This window comes from Crocuta crocuta, unplaced genomic scaffold (genome assembly GCF_008692635.1).
Source record: "Crocuta crocuta isolate KB4526 unplaced genomic scaffold, BGI_CrCroc_1.0 scaffold216, whole genome shotgun sequence".
NCBI lineage: Eukaryota > Metazoa > Chordata > Mammalia > Carnivora > Hyaenidae > Crocuta > Crocuta crocuta.
Genome location: NW_027531504.1, coordinates 5075691 through 5096171, shown reverse-complemented (window position 1 = coordinate 5096171; position 20481 = coordinate 5075691). Strand labels below are relative to the sequence as shown.

Below are 20481 nucleotides of genomic sequence, written 5' to 3'. Positions count from 1 at the left end.
CTGACAAATGATAGCTACTCAGTTTTTCTCTTATGTTTTATGTAGAGCACTGAATCTTAATTTAGGGTCTCAGATCCATCTGGACAGGAGTGAGGTGGAGAGAAGAAGTGAGAACTTATTGTAAGGAGAACCCAAAATCCATATGTTCACCTAGAAGAGATTGTAGGTGGGATAAATTTTAGATCTTGCATATGTACATGCATCTATTTAAAAAAATATGAGGTGCTTATCATAATTACGTTGAAAGCTTATTTAAAAGTTTTACTGGGGATGTCTGGGGGGCTCAGTCGGTTAAGCATCTGACTTTGGCTCAGGTCATGACCTCACAGTTCGTGGGTTCGAGCCCCACATCAGGCTCTGTGCTGACAGCTGAGAGCCCACAGCCTGCTTTGGATTCTGTGTCTCCCTGTCTTTTTGCCCCTCCCCTGCTCACACTATGTCTCTCTCTGTCTCAAAATAAATAAACATTAAAAAAAAATAAGTAAATACAGTTTTACTGAAAGGGAGCAGCTGGGGGCTCAGTCAATTAAGCATCCACCTTCTGCTCAGGTCATGATCTCGTGGTTCATGAGTTCAAGCCCCAAGTTGGGCTATGTGTTAACAGCACAGAGTCTGGAGCCTTCTTTGGATTCGGTGTCTCCCTCTCTCTCTGCCCCTTCCTGCTTGTACTCTCTCTCTCTCAAAAATAAATAAAACATTAAAAAAAATAAAAGTTTTACTGAATACATAGCAGCTATTTCAACAAATGTTTATAAATTATAATAATTAATAAGTATCTATCTCATAGGACTATAACAATTAAAAAGTTAGTCATGTAAAGTGTTTAGTCCAGTAACTGAAACATGGTTTAATTAACTGTTAGCCATGATAATGACAAAGATAACAAAGGTGATAGTGATGATGGAGATGTTGATGATAGAAATGTAGGCATGTGTGGGAGTCTTTGAAATTTTTTCATGTTAAAAAGGTATCCTTAGAGACATTTCTGGCAAGATGACAAACTGGATGAGCTGAACTCTCTTGTTACAAAATACCTAAAAATTTTGGAAAGAATTGAACAAATATCCTCTAGCACATTGCAGAGCTCTCAAGAAAGTAAGACAAATCCCAGGGGCCAAAGTAGAAAGATGCTGCAGGTGGTTAATGGGCTCAGTTACAAAGAAGCTCAGATTAACAGCCATCCAGTGACAAGATATGAGGTGTGGGGACGTGAAAGATGGGAATTTGGAACCGAGACTTACACATTAAAGTTAGAACCTACAAAGACCACATTCTAGAGAAGGGGGACCAGAAACAAAACAATCAGCCTCTTTATATAGGGAGGTATCTCAAATGGGTTCTGAGAGGTGGGTGGAGAGAAAGGCTTTCTTCCTAATGGTTTATAATCTTGGGCCTGCCTATGTGTAGGTCTGTTATTTGAATTTACATTACCTGAGTTACATGGGAACCTCCCTGAGCCTATGATTCTTGAATGGATATGTGTAATCAAATCATGTATCATCCAAGAATGCAAAGATAATTTAACATTAGAAAATCTATGATGCAGTATGCTGCATTAGCAGATGAAAGGAAGAAATATGAGTAGATTAAAAGATACAACAACAGCATTTGAAAAAATTCAACAACCATCTTAAAAAATAACTCTTAATAATAGAGGAGAACTTCTATATCCCTTAAAACATATCATTTGAGGACCTGTAACTAATGTTATACCTATAGTAAGAGATTAAAAGCAATCCCTTTATTACTGATGTAACAACATAGGGTATCTGTCATTCTTCTGTTCAACATGTCCTAGAGGTCTTAGCTGAAATGGAAAGCAGAAAAAAGGGCACAAGGACTATAAAGGAAATACCAACCATGTCTTTATTCCCAGACTAGTACAGTGCATTGCACATTTTTGGTAAGAGGAGTTTAAATGCCCATCGGCAGAAGAGTAGATAAATAAATTGTAACATATTCCTCAGCATAGCACCATTTCATTGGGGTCAGGAAGATGAATGAACTAGTATGGGCTTGGACTGGAGTCAGCTTGATATCACTGCCATTCCCTTCTTTAGTCACCTTTGTGCCACAGGGGAAAACCTGGAACTGTATTGCCAGCATCTTATGCCATTGCCATGTGATTCTTGGTTAATCTTCCAGTGAGGGGCATTTGCATGAATTTATAATGGAAGGATGACAGAGTTCTTATTCGGCAGTGGCAGATGGAAGAAGTTCATTTACCAGCCCTGCTGAGCAAGCTCTTGATCCGGGGTAGTAGACACCGTTGTCGTCAGCTGCCTCCTAGGTGCATGCAGAGCCTGGTGCCTGCAGACAAATGGTCACTGACAGCGCCCTTGGCCTTTGTTCCCCGCAGCCTTCCAATGGCGATAGACGTCTCTAATTCTGTGTATCAAATCCCTTTCTGCTTTGAGTATCTGGAGTCGTTCTGTGTTCCTAACCAAACTATGACACATTGAGTTACATACACCAGCATGGAAAAGTTTCAACAACATGTGTTTCAGTGTATAAAGTGAACTACAAAATTTTCTGACAGAATCAAAAAATATGCAAAGCAATATTGCATATTGTTAATGGATACATACACATGTAGTACAAGTTGAAAAACACGCAAAAGAACAGTAAAAACCAAATTCAAGCACAGTGTCTTCCTTTAGGTGCAGAGAAAAGGATAGTCATTGTGGATAGTTGTACAGAGGAGTTCAGTTTCTCCATATATATATTTATGTTATTTTCTAAAAATTTTCTGGAGTAATATGGAAAATTTGAAATTTTGAACAAAGCTGGATGCTCTTTATATTATTCTTTGTATTTGTCCCTCTGTGAGAATAACTAGAATGAAAAGGTATCTAGTTTTTGAAAATCATATTTGCCATTGGATTTGATGGCCATTAAGTATAAATTTCCAACTCTGAAATTAAAAAAAAATAACTTTCAAAATGAAATGTGTGAAAGTGACAGATTATGTGAGTTATATTTTAAACATTTACCTACACATTTGGTACAATCAGAACTTTGAAACCATAAAAGGAAGATATATACATATTTGTGAAAAGTTTAATTTATATTTGGAAAAATGATTAAGTGTATTTATTATTTCACTTTTATCAGTAGTACTCCACATTTAATTGAACACAAATACACTTAGTAAAAAATACAACATTGTTGATATTGGATAGACTATTTAAATTTGTTATTTGGTTTGGATTATTATTAAAAGATGGTTGGAAATGTTGCATATGATTTTCTCTTGTGTTATTTTTCTGTCTTATTTATAAAATTACTTTAGAAAAAACCTGTGGAACAGTTATTTTTGGCTTATGAACTTCTTGACAAAGCTATTGGTGGAATAAATTTGAATTGCAAGTTAAGTACTTTGCCAAATGGATCATCAGTGATTGACCATTGCTATGCCAAGGTAAACGGGGGAAACTCTTACATTAGATTTAAGTGTTACTTAGCTCGGCAGAGGCCTGGCCTTGCAAGTAGGTGAGTAAAGCATGATTTGTGGTGGCTTCACTCTCATAGGCGAGAAACCTATTCCCCTCTTCCCAGAAGAAATCAAGGAGAGTGAGGAGTCTTTAAATTTGTTATTGAAAAGGCCACTGGTGAACTTGAAAAGCAGGTTTATTAGCATGTAAACCAGATTTCAAAGGGTTGAGAAGTGAGCAGTGTTTAATGGCTTGGAGTAAAATGATAACTTGAGTGATAATAGGATAGAGCTATTTTTAGTATGTTTTGATAATTGCATTTCTTTTTTATTTTTACTTCAATTCTACCAAAGTATACCCAGGGTATAGATGGAGACATCTGTAAACCAGTCACACGGAATAGTTTCATGATGGATTTGCATCTTGAACTAATTCAAGCCCAGCACCGAATAGCTGTTGTACTTCTTGACCAATTGCAAGGTAGTCATCATTAAAGCAGATAATTTGTCCTGCATCAATTTTAAGATAAGTTCAAGAATAGAATCAATTTAACTTGTAAATTATGTTCTTGATGACAGAGTGTTTTCCAGATAAATTTCACTACTTTATTTTCTTTTCCCTGATTAATATCAATAGATACCTTTCATTTTCGCTTTATACACTGCATAGTAAATCCATTAATAAACTTCTAAAACTTAAATTAATTTTGTTTGGATTAGAGTAAATTATTGATATTTTGTTAATTAAATCAAGCAAATATAATTATTGAGTGCTTACTAGGACCCAGGAACCCTATTATATTTGGTATAAATAAGATACAGCCTGGGGAGGAAAAGGGGAAAAATAGTTGGGGAGAGGGAGGGAGGCAAACCATGAGAGACTCTTGAATGCTGAGAACAAACTTGAGGGCTGATGGGGGTGGAGGAGAGGGGAAGGAGGGTGATGGGCATGGGGGAGGGCACTTCTTGAGATGAGCACTGGGTGTTGTATGGAAACCAACTTGACAATATACTATTTACAGAAAAAAAGTAAAACCATCATCAAGCAGTAAAAAAATAAAAAATAAGATACAGCCTCTAATTTTGAGCTTCTAGATACAAAGCCAATTGTAAAAATTGAGATTAATAAATGTAACCAAAGTGGGCTCAGAGTATTTGTTATGGGCACACAGAAGAGGAGAATCTATAGTAGACAACAGTCAGGGATGGCTTCCTAAAAGAGATGATAGTTGACCAGAAGGCTAGTAAATATCTTTATGACGAAGATCGAAAAGGGAACAGTCATTTGGAAAGAGAAAATAGCCTTTAGCAAGCTGAAAGCCAAACAGTTGTATGGTGCTGCTTGAATTGTCTTACGGCTGGAATGAAGAGCACAAGCGGGAGAATGACACAGATAAGCCTGCCAAGGTAGACCCCAGTTACATCTAAATGGCTGGGGGGGTTATATTTATCCTGGAAGCTATTGAAGACCTTAGGAAGACATCTCTGACAGCAATGTCAGAATACTCAGGACTTGGATCTAACTTCTTTTGGTCTTATTATTAGGTCAATAAGTCAAATCATTTTTAAAAAAGATGTTTATAATAATACTAGTGTGCATACAGATAACACATTTGAATTTCAAAATAAGATTTAACATTATTATGTCTAAAAGCTGAGGTTAAATTCTGATAAAGGTAAGTAACTCTTGGCATGATTATATAACTAAATATTCATTTAACTACTACTCCATTATAAATTACTAATTATAGAATAGAACTAAGTGTTCTAGCCTAATACAATCTCTGATTTCTGTCTAAAGCATTCAAATTTGAGGGGATACATGCATCCCTGTGTTTTTAACAACATTATCAACAGTAGCCAAATTTTGGAAAAAACCCAAATGCCCATTGACTGATGAATGGAATGGATAAAGATATGAAACACACACATACATGACACGCATGCACACACACACAGACACACCCTAGAATATTACTCAGCCATAAAAAAGAATGAACTCTTGTGATTTGCAATGATGTGGATGGAGCTAGAGAGTACTATGCCAAGCAAAATAAGTCATTTGGAGAAAGACACATACCTTATGATCTCACTCATATATGGAATTTAAGAAACAAAACAATCATGGGGGGAAAAGGCCAACCAAGAAACATACTCTTAACTACAGAGAACAAACTGATGGTTACTAGAGGGGGGAGGTGGGTAAGGATGGGTTAAGTAGGTGGTGGGGATTCAGGGCTACACTTGTTGTGATGAGCACCAGGCGTTGTATGTAAGTGTTGAATGACTAATTTGTATAACTGAAGCCAATATTACACTGTATTAACTGGAATTTAAATAAAAACTAAAAAAAAAATAAGGCATTCAGATGTCACATCATATATACACAACTAAATAGATTTAATCAAATGCCAGCTAATTAATTTTTGAGTACAAACTTTTTCCCCCAGATTATTACGATACATTTGACAGATAACATTGTGTAAGTTTAAGGTGTACCATTGTGTAGATTTGATACACTAATATATTGCAAAGGGATTACCATCATAGCATTAGCTAATGCCTCTATCATGTCACATAGTTACCATTTCTTTTTTGTGGTAAGAACACTTAAGATTTGCTTACTTAGCAACTTTCAAGTATATACTACAGTTTTATTAACTATAATCACCATACTGTACATTAGGTCTCTAGAACTTATTTGTCTTATAACTGAAGGTTTGTAGCCTTTGACCAACATCTCTTCATCTCCTTTCAGTCCCCCTCTAGCCCCTGGTAACCACCACTCTGTTTGTGTGAATTTAGCTTTTTTAGATTCCACATATAAGTGGTATCATACAGCATTTGTCTGACTTATTTCATGTAGCATTATGCCCTCAGAGTCCATCCATGTTATTGCAAATGGCAGGATTTCCTTCTTTCTCATGGATGAATAATATTCCACAGTGTATATGTATATATATAATGGTGGTATTTTTTATACCACATATTCTTTATCCATTCATCCATTGACAGACACTTATCTTATTTCCATATCTTGGCTATTGTGAATAATGCTGCAGTGAACATGGGAGTGTAGATATCTCTTTGAGATCTTGTTTTCATCTCCTGTGGAGATACACCCAGAAGTGGGACTTCTGGATTGTGTAGTAGTTCTATTTTTAATTTTTGAATGAGCCTCCATAGTGTTTTCCACAGTGGCTGAACCAATCTACATTCCCACCAACAGTGTACAAGGGTTTCCTTTGTTCCACATCCTTGCAAACATTTGTTATCTCTTGTTTTTTTTAAAAACCGTTTTGAAAAAATTAACATTTATATTTGAGAGAGAGAGCGAGAGAGAGAGAGAGAGCACACGAGTGAACAGGAGAGGGGCAGAGACAGGGAGACAGAATCTGAAGCAGGTTCCAGGCTCTGAACTGTCAGTACAGAGCATGATGTGGAGCTCAAACCCACGAACCATGAGATTGTGACTGGAGCTGAAGTTGGACTCTTAACTGACTGAGCCACCCACATGCCCCTCTTGTCTTTTTTACGATAGCTGTTCTAGCAGATATGAAGTGATACTTCATTGTGGTTTTGATTTGCATTTTCCTGATGATTAGTGATGTTGAGCATCTTTTCATATATCTGTTGGCCATTTGCATGTCTTCTTTAGAAAAATGTCTATTCAGATGCTCTGTCCATTTTTAATTGGACTATTTGGGTTTTTGTTTTTTGTTGTTGTTTTTTTTTTTTTGCTATTGAGTTGTATGAGTTCTTTAAATATTTTGGATATTAATCATTATCAGATATATGATTGTAAATATTTTCTGCCATTCTGTAGGTTGCTTTTTCATTTTGTTGATTTTTATTATTATTATTATTATTATTTTTGCTGTGCAGAGCTTTTTCATGTGATATAGTCCCATTTATTAATTTTGTTGTTATTACTTGTGCTTTTGTTGGCAGATCTAAGGAAAAAAAACATTGCCAAGACTAATTTTCAGAAGTGTTTTTTCTATATTTTCTTCTAGGAGTTTTATGGTTTCAGTTCTTAGGTTTAAATTTTTAATCCATTTCAAGTTAATTTTTGTAAGTGGTATAAAAGGTCCAATTTCATTTTTCTGCATATGGGTATCCAGTTTTCCTAACACCATTTATTAAAGAGACTTGCCTTTTTCTCACCAAATATTCTTTTCTCTGTTGTCTAGTATTAATTGGACATATTTGCACGTGTTTATTTCTGTTCTGTTGGTCTGTGTGTCTATTTTTATGCCAGTACCATACATGTTTTAATTAATATTGCTTTGCAGTATAGTTTGAAATCAGGAAGTTTGATACCTCCAGTTCTGCTCTTCTTTCTCAGGCACATTTTTATTTTTGTTCATGAATAGATGCTGAATTTTTGTTATTGAATGTGGAGGGGGAAGGGTTGTCTTATGTTGCCATGATGCTTTATCTTACCATACTAACAAAGTATTTTCAAAATTATTGAACCAATGCCATCATTAACAACAAACCTACTAAGTAGGTTTAGGATTTCTTTGCAGTTCATTTTGTCTTTAGAATATATCACATGTTAGAAAACTGTGTTCAGATTTACTTGAATTAATTTTATTTTTTCTATGGTTATGTTTCCAATTGGTATATACTTAGGACCATGTGCTTGTATTTACATTCAGTTTACATAAAATTTCCCTTTTCTTCATTCTTTTATCCCTTTATGGTTTTCATCCTCTTGCATTTTATTTTCAACATTTGTACTGTTTTGAAGCCTGTTTCTTAAAAGACCTGCTGGATGGAGAGCGAAGCAAATAAAATGAAAATATTTCTGTGTCATCATATGTATTTTTTTCAGTGAGGCTACTGAGAAGAAGATCCTTGAATATTCTTTGATTTTAAAATATTTGGACTACAAGTGTATTTCAAAACGTGAATAGCATTTATGTGTCAGGTTTTCTTTAAGAAAATTAGCCTATAATTCTCATTTAGTAGCTATATTATCTTCTGTAGTGCAGTGAGATCTGCTTGCTTACAGAGTTACGAACTAGTTAATTCTCTAATTATCATCCATAAATCTTTGAAGCCTAAGTGATCCTCTGAGTTTTTATCAGAGACCATTTAACAATACTGATGGTAGACTTGAGCTCAAATTTAAATGGGCTTAGTTATTGTTCCTTTGCAATATCTCTGGGTCTTCTTGATGTTTTTCTCTACTTATTTAACTGTCACCCTAGCAAAGATTTTCATTTTTTTCCCTTCTTTCTTCATTCTTGCTTGCAGCTGCCAGACTAATGTTGCCTACATACTGCTTTTGTCATTCTCATTCAACAACTTTACAGTGGTCACCTGTTGATGGCAGTGGCATTAAATATGACTTATCTGTGTTGGGCATTCAGTTTTCTTGCAATCTCATCCTTCTTATCTCCAACTGTTATAATGATGAGAGCTATTACTTACTTATCACTTATAATACACCAGGCACTGAGAGAATGATGCATTATTTTCTACTTTTTGTTGCTGTCTCCATGCAAATAATTTCTCTTATCCTTCACCATTGAAGAAACTTTATATCCTTTAATGGTATCTGTTGGCATCTTTTCATCAATCAATCATCATTGCATGGCATTAGCACAAATAATTAAACCTCAATAACAGGGGTTTATTGTCAGGTTACTACAAGTACCTTCATATACTTCCAAGAAACAAAATATTGTCTGATCTCTTGAGGACCAGACCTGGAAAATCAAAATCAGAGCAACATTTTCCATCTTCCTGGGCCAGTATACTTTTATTCTCTTCTCCATCATCCTCCCTTTCCTAGACCATCATGATGGCTCATCCCAGCTGTACATCAGGATCTCTCACTGCCCACAGTCAGCTAGCAATAACTCATGTGTTAGTTGGAAATCTTGAGAGAGGAGGGTGGAGGTCTTAATGGGGGTACTCAGAGCTCTTGCAGGGATCATGGGTGAAGCAGTTTTAAAAAGTTTATCAAAAGGAAAGTGAACAAAAGCAGGCTGGATCCTATTTATCAACTCCCAAGATGATTTTACTTAAGATGAGATAGCATTAAGTATTTTTATAATTTGAACATTTTTTATGTCCTCGGCATACTGTGGCAAATAAAAGAGAATTTGTCAATTAAACTGCATTTGTTTGTAGGGTGTTGTAGATTTGTTTGAATTTTTATCTGTTAATGAAAGAAATGACATGAGAAGAAGCAGTGATTTTATAAGTAGATAGTTACCTCTTAATGTTTAGAAAATATGCCCTTTTTTGGACACAAATCTAATCGTAATGGTAATCTTCTCCTTCAGTTTTGCAGACACCAACTGCTAGCAAGCATGTATCTACCAAAGATCCAAAAAAGTTGAAACAATCTAGAAGCACTGACTGTTTTACAGGTAATTAAAATTGGGATAAACTGTTTTTCAGAAAATTTAAAGATAGTTTTTATGTTTCCCATATGGTAAAATTATGTGTTTTTTGTTTCAGAATTAAGTGTAATGAATAAAATAAAGAAGAATAAGCTATCCAAAGCGATTTACTTGATGCAGAAAGCTCTTCTAATATTTGAGAAAGATGCAACCTCTACATGGCCATGCAACTTTTTGATGGTAACAGCATACCATTCTTTTTTGTTTTTTTACTCCTGACATACAATGATTGTTAAATGAATGATTTAGTTTCCTTTGCTAAAAATAATGTGCTTATTAGATTATGAACTTTCAGCGTCCCTATATCTAGTCCTCTCTTTTGAGAAGTAGAATGGTTCTGAACAGGGGAAGTGATCTGTTTTGCCAGTACTGAATTCTCCTGAAATGAGAGATCCTCTCTCTGTAGGGGCAACTTACATTGGAAGCCAAATAAAATCAGAAGAATTAAAAATAAGGAAAACTATAGAATTTAAGTGACACTATGCTAGCATAATGCATTTCTTACTATGGAATCAAAATACTTCAGGTCCATTGGCTCACGTATCTCCTCTCAGGTGGTATTGCTAATTTATGGACCAATGCCTTGTTATCTTACTCTGGCCTGGAAATTGTTCTGTCTTCTTGCTATATACAATGAATATTGATTTTAAAGTTTAAATTCTTGAGGGCAATCACATTTTAAGTTAGGGGATTTTAAAAAATTTTGACCCTTTGTATTACTAATAAAAATTTGATTGTTTTGGCTGAGTGACTGGCACATGGTGAAGTAGAGAATAATGATACAAGTAGTTTAGCTGATAAGAGAAAGAAAAAGTAGGTCAAAGCTAGGGAGAGGATACAGAGTTTAAGAAGAGTTTAAGAGAAAAAGTTTAGCATATTTATATAATGAGGATGAAGAGTCAGAAGAAAAGAAATTGAGGATATGAGAGGGGTTAATAATAGAGCAGACTTCTACTAGAAGAGGGAAGGAGATGAGATTGAAAACACAGATAAAGTGATTCATCTTCAGTGGAGGGTGGGCTGTAGGACAAACTCCTCATCCTCTGATATAAAAGGGAAAGAGGAAAAGATAGATGTAGATTAGAGTAAGTCTATTGGTGTGGAGGCAGAGAATTGAGTTGATGCCTTCTTATGCCAATCATCTGATAGACTAGGAAGCAAGGGATATCTGCCAACGGTGGAGAGCAAGGGTGGACAGTTGGACTGAGGAGAGAGAAGATGATTACAGAGTAGAGAGGAATGAGTGAGAAATGGATGAGGAAGCCGACTCCAAGTTAAAGGACTGGATAGCACTAAGTTCTAGCTGAAGTTGAAGACCATGAATGTTTAAGAAGCCCCATCTGCATAGTGGTATGACATTATCCTGGTGTGTTATTTTTAGTAGCTGTGACAGCAGAATATTTGTGACAGCAGAGATGTGTACAGGGCTGGATTTCTACAAATGATAGTGTGGGTTAAAAGTTCATAATAAAAATGGGTACAGATTGTGTGGGGAGAGAAGTGACACCGTCAGGGTCTATAAAGATTAGGAAGATGTCAGGAGACTAGACGTCTCTGTGATGTCAGAGACCAGAAAATCAGAATCTGAGAGAGCTGGAAGGATAGGTGTTTGAGGCCAGAAAGTAGGATATTGGAATTTAAGATTTCTGATATTTAGAACTCTGATCATCTGTCCATTACTTCATTCATCCAAATAATGTTTTTGTGTACTTACCATCCATTCAGCAAATATTTATTGCACATTGATTGTGTGCCTGGTATTATGCTGAGTACAGGGGATAAAAACAAACTAAAATCCTTTATTTATTCAACAAATATTGATGGATTGCCTTCTCTTTGTGGTCCCTGCCTTCAGGATAAATTGAGTCTGTGGGAACATAGATAAGTAAGTAGGTAATTATGGGTCACTGCCATAGATGGTTTCATTGCAAAGAGTGCCAGGGGAATTAGGCAGAGGAGTACCCAACCCAGCAGTGGGTAATGTTTAAGGAAACATCCAGAAAAGAAATCATGAAGTTGAATACTGACAAGCAGAGAAAGAGGAAGACAAAGGGTGGAAATGATATTACAGGAAGAGAAAACAACATGTACAAAGCTCCTGAAGCTAGAAAGGTCATAGAGTTCTTGTGGTCCTATAGATCTCAGTGTCATAGAAGCAGATGCAGTGGCAAAGGGGAGAGGTGAGTATTGGGATAAGGTAGTAAGAAAAGACCAGAGAGGAAGTCTGAGGATTTTGGATGGATTGATGCTATTGATGTTCAAAGCTGTTAAGTCCATCCTGGCAGTATTAGGGAAGAGCCTTATTATTTTTATTATATTATTATTATTTTTAATGTTTCATTTATTTTTGAGAGAGAAAGAGAGAGACAGCATGAGCAGGGGAGGGTCAGAGAGAGAGGGAGACACAGAATCTGAAGACAGGCTTCAGGATCTGAGCTAGCTGTCAGCACAGAGCCCGACGCAGCGCTCAAACCCACGAACCATGAGATCATGACCTGAGCTGAAGTCAGACATTTAACCGACTGAGCCACCCAGGCGCCCCTGGAAGAGCCTTATTAAATTTGAATATCTAGCATGTGAATGAAGGAGTTTGATGAGGGTTTGGATAGTCTCAGCTGACTGGTGCCTGATTTTTGTTGGAAGACTTTGGGGTATGTTCAGATTCATTTTCTTACCAGATGCTTCTGTAGCCGCTTGCTACTATCTAGTACTTGGAGGATACTAATACTTCAGTCCTATTTCTACGTCAAATAAAACTTATCTTTCTTATAGAACTGTTTCTCTCAGGAGTAATTTTCTAGTCTCTCAGAGCCTGGAGAGAATAAAGTCTCTGAGATTTTCCCTTTTGTTTTATTATGACTCAGTCTGGTCTTCATACTGTCATAATATGCTCATTCCCTGATTATATCTCTATCTTCCTACTTTTGACACTGGAGGACACACTGGAGTTGTGAGAAGTCTGAAGTTTTCATGCTTTTTGCCTTGTGTGTCTTTTCCTTCTATTTCTTAAGTGAAACTATTTTAACTTAACAAAAATTATAAGTACAATGTCCTCGTAGGATACAATCATGAGGTGCATTTAGAGGTTCTATTTTTTTTTTATGAGGGGCACTCCACAAGGAATTTCACCAACTAGGAGCATGTTGAATATTTATTTAGAAGTTCTGAAATCTTCTATAGCCACCTCTTCTCCTCAATGGTACTTTTTTTATCCAAGTGTTAAGGCTTAATGATCAGTCCTTAGAGTACTCTCGTAAACAATGTTATGGCTCAAATAATTGCCAAACTTTCTCTCTTTAAAGAAGACAAATAAATTTCTTTCCCTTGGCAATCATTTTCTGCTGGGGTGTATTACAGAATGGTTTGCATTATCATGATTTTGTAATAAAGTTATCCCCACATCAGTAACTGATGTGTCACCTGATACCATAAAAAGGTTTGAAAAGTTTGAGTCTTTTCAGAACTCCTAAATAATTCGTACCCTGTTTTAGTTTTTCAGAATTTTCCTGACGTTGTGGTGCTGCATAATCTCATCAGTTGTCCATTCTATTTCTAATCAGAAAAGTGGACCAACTTGTTGCCAGGAGTCAGAGACAAATCTTTTTTTTTTTTAATGTTTTTTATTTATTTCTAGGAGAGAGAGAGAGAGAGACAGACAGCGTGAGCAGGGGAGGGTCACAGAGAGAGGGAGTCACAGACTGAAACAGGCTCCAGGCTCTGAGCTGGCAGTCAGCACAGAGCCCGACGTGGGGCTCGAACCCACGAACCGTGAGATCATGACCTAAGTGAAAGTCGGACACTCAACCGACTAAGCCACCCAGGCGCCCCGACAAACCTTTGATAATAGCTCGTTAGCTTTCTAAATGAAATGACTGGTCTATTTTTTGATTATGGGGATTTCCACCTGTCCCCCCTTTTCCCTGTCTTGGTTATTTGGCTTCTGGAAGTCCATGTTGGCTTTTTATTACATAATGCACCACAGATTTACTTTCATGGATTGCACCTGAAACTAGTCTTGGATGTCCCTGATCTACTTCTGATCAAATAGAGCACTCATTGTGTTGCTTATGGTCTTTGCTCTTAGTCCACTTCGGAGTCTGCCAGCCAAACATTCATATCTGTGCAGATGGGATTTCTCATTGGGAAGAGGCAGGAATATTCCTCAATCCAAGTGATGAGGGTTACAGTGCAGGTTGCATACTGTTTTTTGTCCAGCACCTATTTCCCCTTCCAAATATCACCTATTGAGAAATTCCTTCTTTCCTTTTAGGTGTAGTCAGATGGGACTTTTCAGAGGCTTTCTTCTCTACTAGCCAATCAGATGTCTAGTGATGTGAGTAAGGCCAATTGGTGGCTCCCTCCTTGGATTCTGAATCTTGAGTAGAGGCATAAAAAGACTAATGCCAGTTGGCATTCATTCTTTCCAATGCTTGTATGTTATAGTTGTGTTCCAGACCCTCCTAACTTTCTGGACCTGCTGTGGTCCTGGCCTCGTTTTCCTGTTGCTCCTCTTACCAGGAAACCCAACTGATGCATCTAGTTTTCTCCTAATTCTACTTGTAGGAACCTAAACAAATTGACGGTTGAGATGATGTTAGCAGTTCCCAAATTCAGTCACATTGCTTCAACTCTAAGCAAAGGAGCTTTACGGATTAGCAAATGATGATGATGATGATGATGATGATAATGATTGTAATTGACATTTTCTAATTTTATTGTTCTGTCTTGGAACCAGAACTAATGAAGGAGCCCAGACCACTTGAGGTTCTAATAACTCCTAGCTTTACTATTTCTTGAATTTACACCTTCATGTCTCCTACATACCACTATTAACTATGTTAGTGGTAGTTGGATTACTAAGTATAATTATTCTTCCTATTTTATAGCATTTTAGTCAAATCAATTCTTTTTGCTTTTGGGGGAAGAATATATGTGAATCTTTTTTTTCAGAGATCTTATCAGTTCTTTTTAATTGTTCCATGTTGAAGTCTTCCCCGTAGACAGCAAATCTTTCTGATTCCGACTCCCTCCTGTGAAGTCATATTTTGACTCTCCAGACTTCAAACTATTGACAGGAGATTTTAACTAATTTACATTTCAAGTGTTAAGGGTATTTCATGGGAAATATCATCCAGGTTGCCTTTCCATGGTTCTTTTTAACTTAGCTTTGTATTCAGACAAGATACATAGTGGTTAGGAGTATAGGGTCTTGGGTTAAAGTTTGGTTCTACCACTGACTAGCTGTATGACCAAGATCAAGTTACTTTTGCTCTCCTAAATTTTAATTTCTTCATATGTAATATGGGGGTTCTTGGGAAGATTCAAGGAAATGATGCTTGTAAAATGCTTAGCATTTGGCACAGAAGAAGCAGTCAATAAATGTTAGACTGCTACTACTACTACTACTACTACTACTACTACTACTACTACTATGTTTTCTGGAACATTCTGGAACATTCTATTTTATCCCATCAGAACTATTTTTGGTGTTGTAGATATACTTTCCTCTATCAAACTATATGTTTTCTTTTTGTGTTTTCTCTGAGATTGATATTATAAATTGTATATTTTATTCTTAGCAATAAAAAATATTCCTTTCCTAGATTCTTGGATATAACTTAACCTACTTTTCATCTCCTTCTAAAATGTATGTAATAGTGCTGAGAATCCAGAATATACCTCAGGAGGTCTACTAGACAAGTAATAAATATGACACTTTATTATTCCAGTCTTATGATAGTTTTTTATGGATAGTTGTTAATCATGACCTTGAAGATTGCATTGTATCTTTTCCTAAGTGTTTTATTGCACTGTGGATGTCAAATGTATTTAATGTCAATCTGTACTCTTAAGCATTGAGTAACTTCTAAGAAGAGGCAAGTCTGTTTCTTTAATGGGAACTATAGGCAGAGAGATTTACCTTCAGACAATAGTACTTTGAACTTCATGTTGGACATGTTATAGGCAACAGTCATGTCCGTACTGAGAACATGTTCTCTTTTTACAGTTGAATAGAGCTGGTTTCATGGGAATTTTTCTTTCTTGAGATTTTGGGACTACTTTTCCTTTTATTTGGGGAACCCCCTTTAAAAAGTTCTAATCACTTTCTTTTTAAAAACTTGATGTGTATTTGACATATAACATTATATTAGTTTCGGATGCATAATATAATGGTTCAATATTTGTATATATTGCTAAATGATCACTGCAAAAAAATCTTATTAACTTACGTATCTGTCATTAGTTACAAAAATTGTTTTCTTGTGATGAGAACTTTACAGATTTATTCTCTTAGGAACTTTCAAATAAGGAATACAATGTTATTAGCTGTAGTCACTGGGCTGTACATTATACCCCCATGACTTACTTATTTTATAACTGGAAATTTGTACCTTTTGACCTCCTTCACCCATTTTGCCCTACTTCCCACCCCCACCCTCTGGCAACCACCAATGAGCTTTTCAGATTCCACATGTGATTGACATCATATGGTATTTGTTCTTTCTCTGAGTTATTTCACTTAACGTAATGCCCTCAGGGTCCATCTATGTTAATGTTGTCTCAGATGACAAGATTTCATTCTTTTTCTATGGCTGAATAATATTCATATATATGAATATGTTCATATATATATAATGTCTTGGCTATTGTAAATAATGCTGCAATGAATATGGGGGTACAGATACTTTTTCTAATTAGTATACTAATCACTTTCTTATCAATGGAATGCTTTTGGCTACCAGTGATTTGGCTTACTAAGTTAGGATTTTAATTTCTAGCTAGCATTAGGTTTTATCTTGAGTACTGTTATAGAATTTACCTGGTATACATGAATCAAGGAGTCTGTTTTAGACTTTTGTTACCTTTCACATAAGACTTTAGTACTTTTATTAATCTATTTCAAATTGGGCCATAGAATCTGAGTTGGGGAATCTAAAGTTAAAATTGATCAAGACTCAGTCAGAACATTTTAAATATACTGTCTAAAATGCATTATAGGGGCGCCTGGGTGGCTCAGTCGGTTAAGCATCCGACTTCGGCTCAGGTCATGATCTCACGGTTCATGGGTTCGAGCCCCGCATCAGGCTCTGTGCTGACAGCTAGCTCAGAGCCTGGGGCCTGTTTCAGATTCTGTATCTCCCTCTCTCTCTGACCTTCCCCTCCTTTTGCTGTGTCTCTGTCTCTCAGAAATAAAACATTAAAAAAAATTTTTTAAAATACATTATAGAACATCCTTGTCTGTCATAATTTCATATATCTTTCATTTAAAACACATTTACTGAACCTAAAGAGATAAATAAAGCACAGTCATTGCTACCAAGATACTCATTGTTTAGAGAATGTAGACAGTCACATACACAAATCATATTGTGTAATACCTGCTAACGTAAAGAATGGGAAATGAAGAGAGTAAGTACCTAAATGTGTGGGACTTCTCTTGGGAGGATTCAGGGTTGATGTTTGAATGAGTCTTGAGGCACTTAAAAGGTGTAAAACCCTTCAGGAAGAGCAAGTTGCATGGGAAAAGCTTCAAGGCATGACAAGCATAGGTTCTCAGGGAATGAGTACCTTTTTTTAAAAAATGACTTTGGAGGTTAGGTTGGATAGGAGATAGTTATGGGAGAACAAAAGAGTAGAGAAGGAGATAAGGCTAGAAAGTATAATCATGATCAGAATACAAAGAGCTGTCGAGGAGTTTGCACTGTAACAAGTATAGGAGGGGTCATTGAAGGTCTAGATGACTGGAGGTTGAGGAGATTAGAGACTGAGAGGAAGGGTAGGAGGCTGATGAACTCATCTCAATTAGTGGTTCCCAGTCATTGCTGTACTTCAAAATTACCCTTGATATTTGTTAATAACACAGATGTTTGGGGCACCTGGGTGGCTCAGTTGGTTAAATGTCCGACTCTTGATTTTGGTTCAGGTTATGATCTCACAGTTTGTGGGACTGAGCTCCACATCAGGTCTGTGCTGACAGTGTGGAGCCTGCTTGGAATTCTCTCTCTCTCTCTCTCTCTCTCTCTCTTTCTCTTCTCTCTCTCACTGCCCCTCCCTGCCCCCCTCCCAATAAAGAAATAAACTTAAAAAATACAGATGCTTAAGCCCCATCCCTGGAGATTTTTATTAAATAGGTTCAGAGTGGGGATGGACTATCTTAATTTTTAAATAAACTTCATAGATGATATTGATCAATAGCAAGGTTTGAGAAATGACTGTGCCATGGCAGAAAGCAGGAAGTTTTAAAAAATCTCAGCTGGGTTCATGGATTTGCAGAGAGAAGCTGCTAGAGTCAAGTCAGAAGATGCTAGTGTCTGACTGGTTTCTGGAGCATGAACTGCCGAGGCAAATTTTGGAAATAAGTGTAGAAAGCCCAGGGCAGTTGGCTGGCCAGTTGAGATGAGGTCAAAAGTAGTCTGTATTAATATTAGGGCCAGTAAACCAGTGCTGCTGGTGTATTTTATAGGCTGCACGCGTAATCCAGAGAACGGAAACTTTCAGAGTGTTGGTCCCTTCCCTTGTGTTGCATAATTTTTCCTCAGGCTGATTTCACCTGTTCTTATGCAGCCTAAAATATCTTGGTCTCCACAGTCTGTGACGCAAATGAAGGCACATTAACATTTAATGTTCAAAATATAATAACTTTCATCTCCCTTCTGTTCAAGTAGGAATTTCTTTAAAAATTTCCACAGTTACCTGGGAGGAATCTACTTATCTTTTTCTGCTCAGGCTTCTTCCTCATTTCGATTCTGCTCTCTTCCTCATCAACGTCCTACCTGTTGTTGCCTTTCAAGGGAACCCTGCTCTGTGGACATGTCTGTCCTCTCAGGGAACCAGATCTGGTCTTTTGTCTATGGTAGAGGGTGGGGAGGTCAATGAGCCTCTGTCTAGCCCCGTAGTTGTTGTATCCTCTGGGCTAAACTGGCACTGCCAATGCCTTGACTCTCTCATAGTGTTAAGACACAGCTACTTCAACATCTCTCTTTCCATCCCTTTTCTCCCAGTTTTTTCTCAGTTTGGTTGAATGAGTGAAAAAACAGAGATGATAAAGAATTGTAGATGCCACCCTATCCCCTTGATTGATTGATTCATTCAATGATTCAAGTTATACTGAGCACCATGTATCTGTAAATTAGCTTTGAGTCTCAACAGCTAAGATCTTTGACACATTGGCCCTAGAAACATGGTTACCATTTAATACACCCCTTCTCACATGGTGGAATAATTGTCCTATGCAGATGGCTAAGATTCTTAACTATAAATGCCAAATAAACATTTCAAGTCCTTCTTGCACAGAACAAGCAGAATTAAAAAACCCATTTATTATTACAGATAAATTTTAATCACAACTAATGATTTTAGACCTTAATGTCAGCCATTTCCTATAAAAAATAAAAATGAGTTAATTCTGATTTCAATTTAGGTCAATTGTTATTTTAGGAAAAAATGTATGATACTAGAGTTTTATCATCTACACTCCCACAGGGAACTGGTTTACTCACTCAGCTTTAAATATCACTTTGATGCAGATGACTTGTGGATCCTATCTCCAGTCTTACCCTTTCTTTTGAGCTCAAGTCCACATCTCCAAATGGAAGCTTTGAACTTAGCATGTCTTCTGCAGGGGAAACGGCATAGGTTTTTCTATCAGAGTGAAATGTATTTGAAATTTGGTAGGCACACATTCGTCTTCTCATTTTCAGGATTTCTTTCCTTAAATTTATTAAATTGGCTGGAACTTCCAGAACAAAAAGCAATGGTGGCATTGTGTCTTCTTCTGGATTTTATTGATAATTCTTTTAGTGCTTCCCTATTAGCCATAATTTTGGCTATTGGCTAAAATTAATATTTTATTATGCTAAAATTACTATCATGCTAAGGCAAGAGCTTTCCTAGTTTATTGAGGTTTGCCACTCCCCCAATCTTTATTGAGACATAACTGACAAATAAAATGAATGTACAACCTGATGATTTGATATATGTATACAGTAGTCTCCTCTTATCTGTGGTTTTGCTTTCTGAGGTATCAGTTACCTACAGACACCACAGTCCAGAAGCAGATTCTCCTTCTGATGTATCATCAGAAGTTCAGTTGTAGCCTAATGCTATGTCATAGTGCCTATGTCATTCACTTCACTTCATCTCATCACATAGGCATTTTATCTTCTCCAATTCTTACAAGAAGAGGGTGAGTACAGTACAATAAGGTATTCTGAGACCATGTTCATATAACTTTAATATAATATATTGTTATAATTGTTCTATTTTATTATTAGTTATCATTAATCCCTTACTGTGCCTAATTTATAAGTTAAACTTTATCATAGGTATATATGTATAAGAAAAAACATATATATATATATATGTAGGGTTTGATACTGTCTGTGGTTTCAGGCATCCATTGAGGGTCTTGGAATGTGTTCCCGTGGATAGGCAGGGACTACTGTACATTATGAAATGATTACCACAATCAGCTTAATTAACACATTTATCACATCATATAGTTACCTTTTTTTTTTTTTTGAGTGAGAACACTTAAGATCTGTTTCTTGCCAAATTTCAAGTATGCAACACACTATTATTATTAAGTGTAGTCACCATGCTCTACATTAAATTTTCAGACTTATT

General features: G+C 36.4%; 1 protein-coding gene across 1 annotated transcript in view; it reads left to right on the top strand.

The window, feature by feature from the left end:
* Window positions 1-20481, top strand: part of CFAP54 (cilia and flagella associated protein 54) — a 267535-nt gene that overhangs the window by 53582 nt on the left and 193472 nt on the right. Inside the window, 4 exon segments of the mRNA XM_077772255.1 lie at window positions 3293-3421; window positions 3788-3917; window positions 9736-9822; window positions 9914-10035. Coding sequence (XP_077628381.1) covers window positions 3293-3421; window positions 3788-3917; window positions 9736-9822; window positions 9914-10035 — 468 coding nt within the window.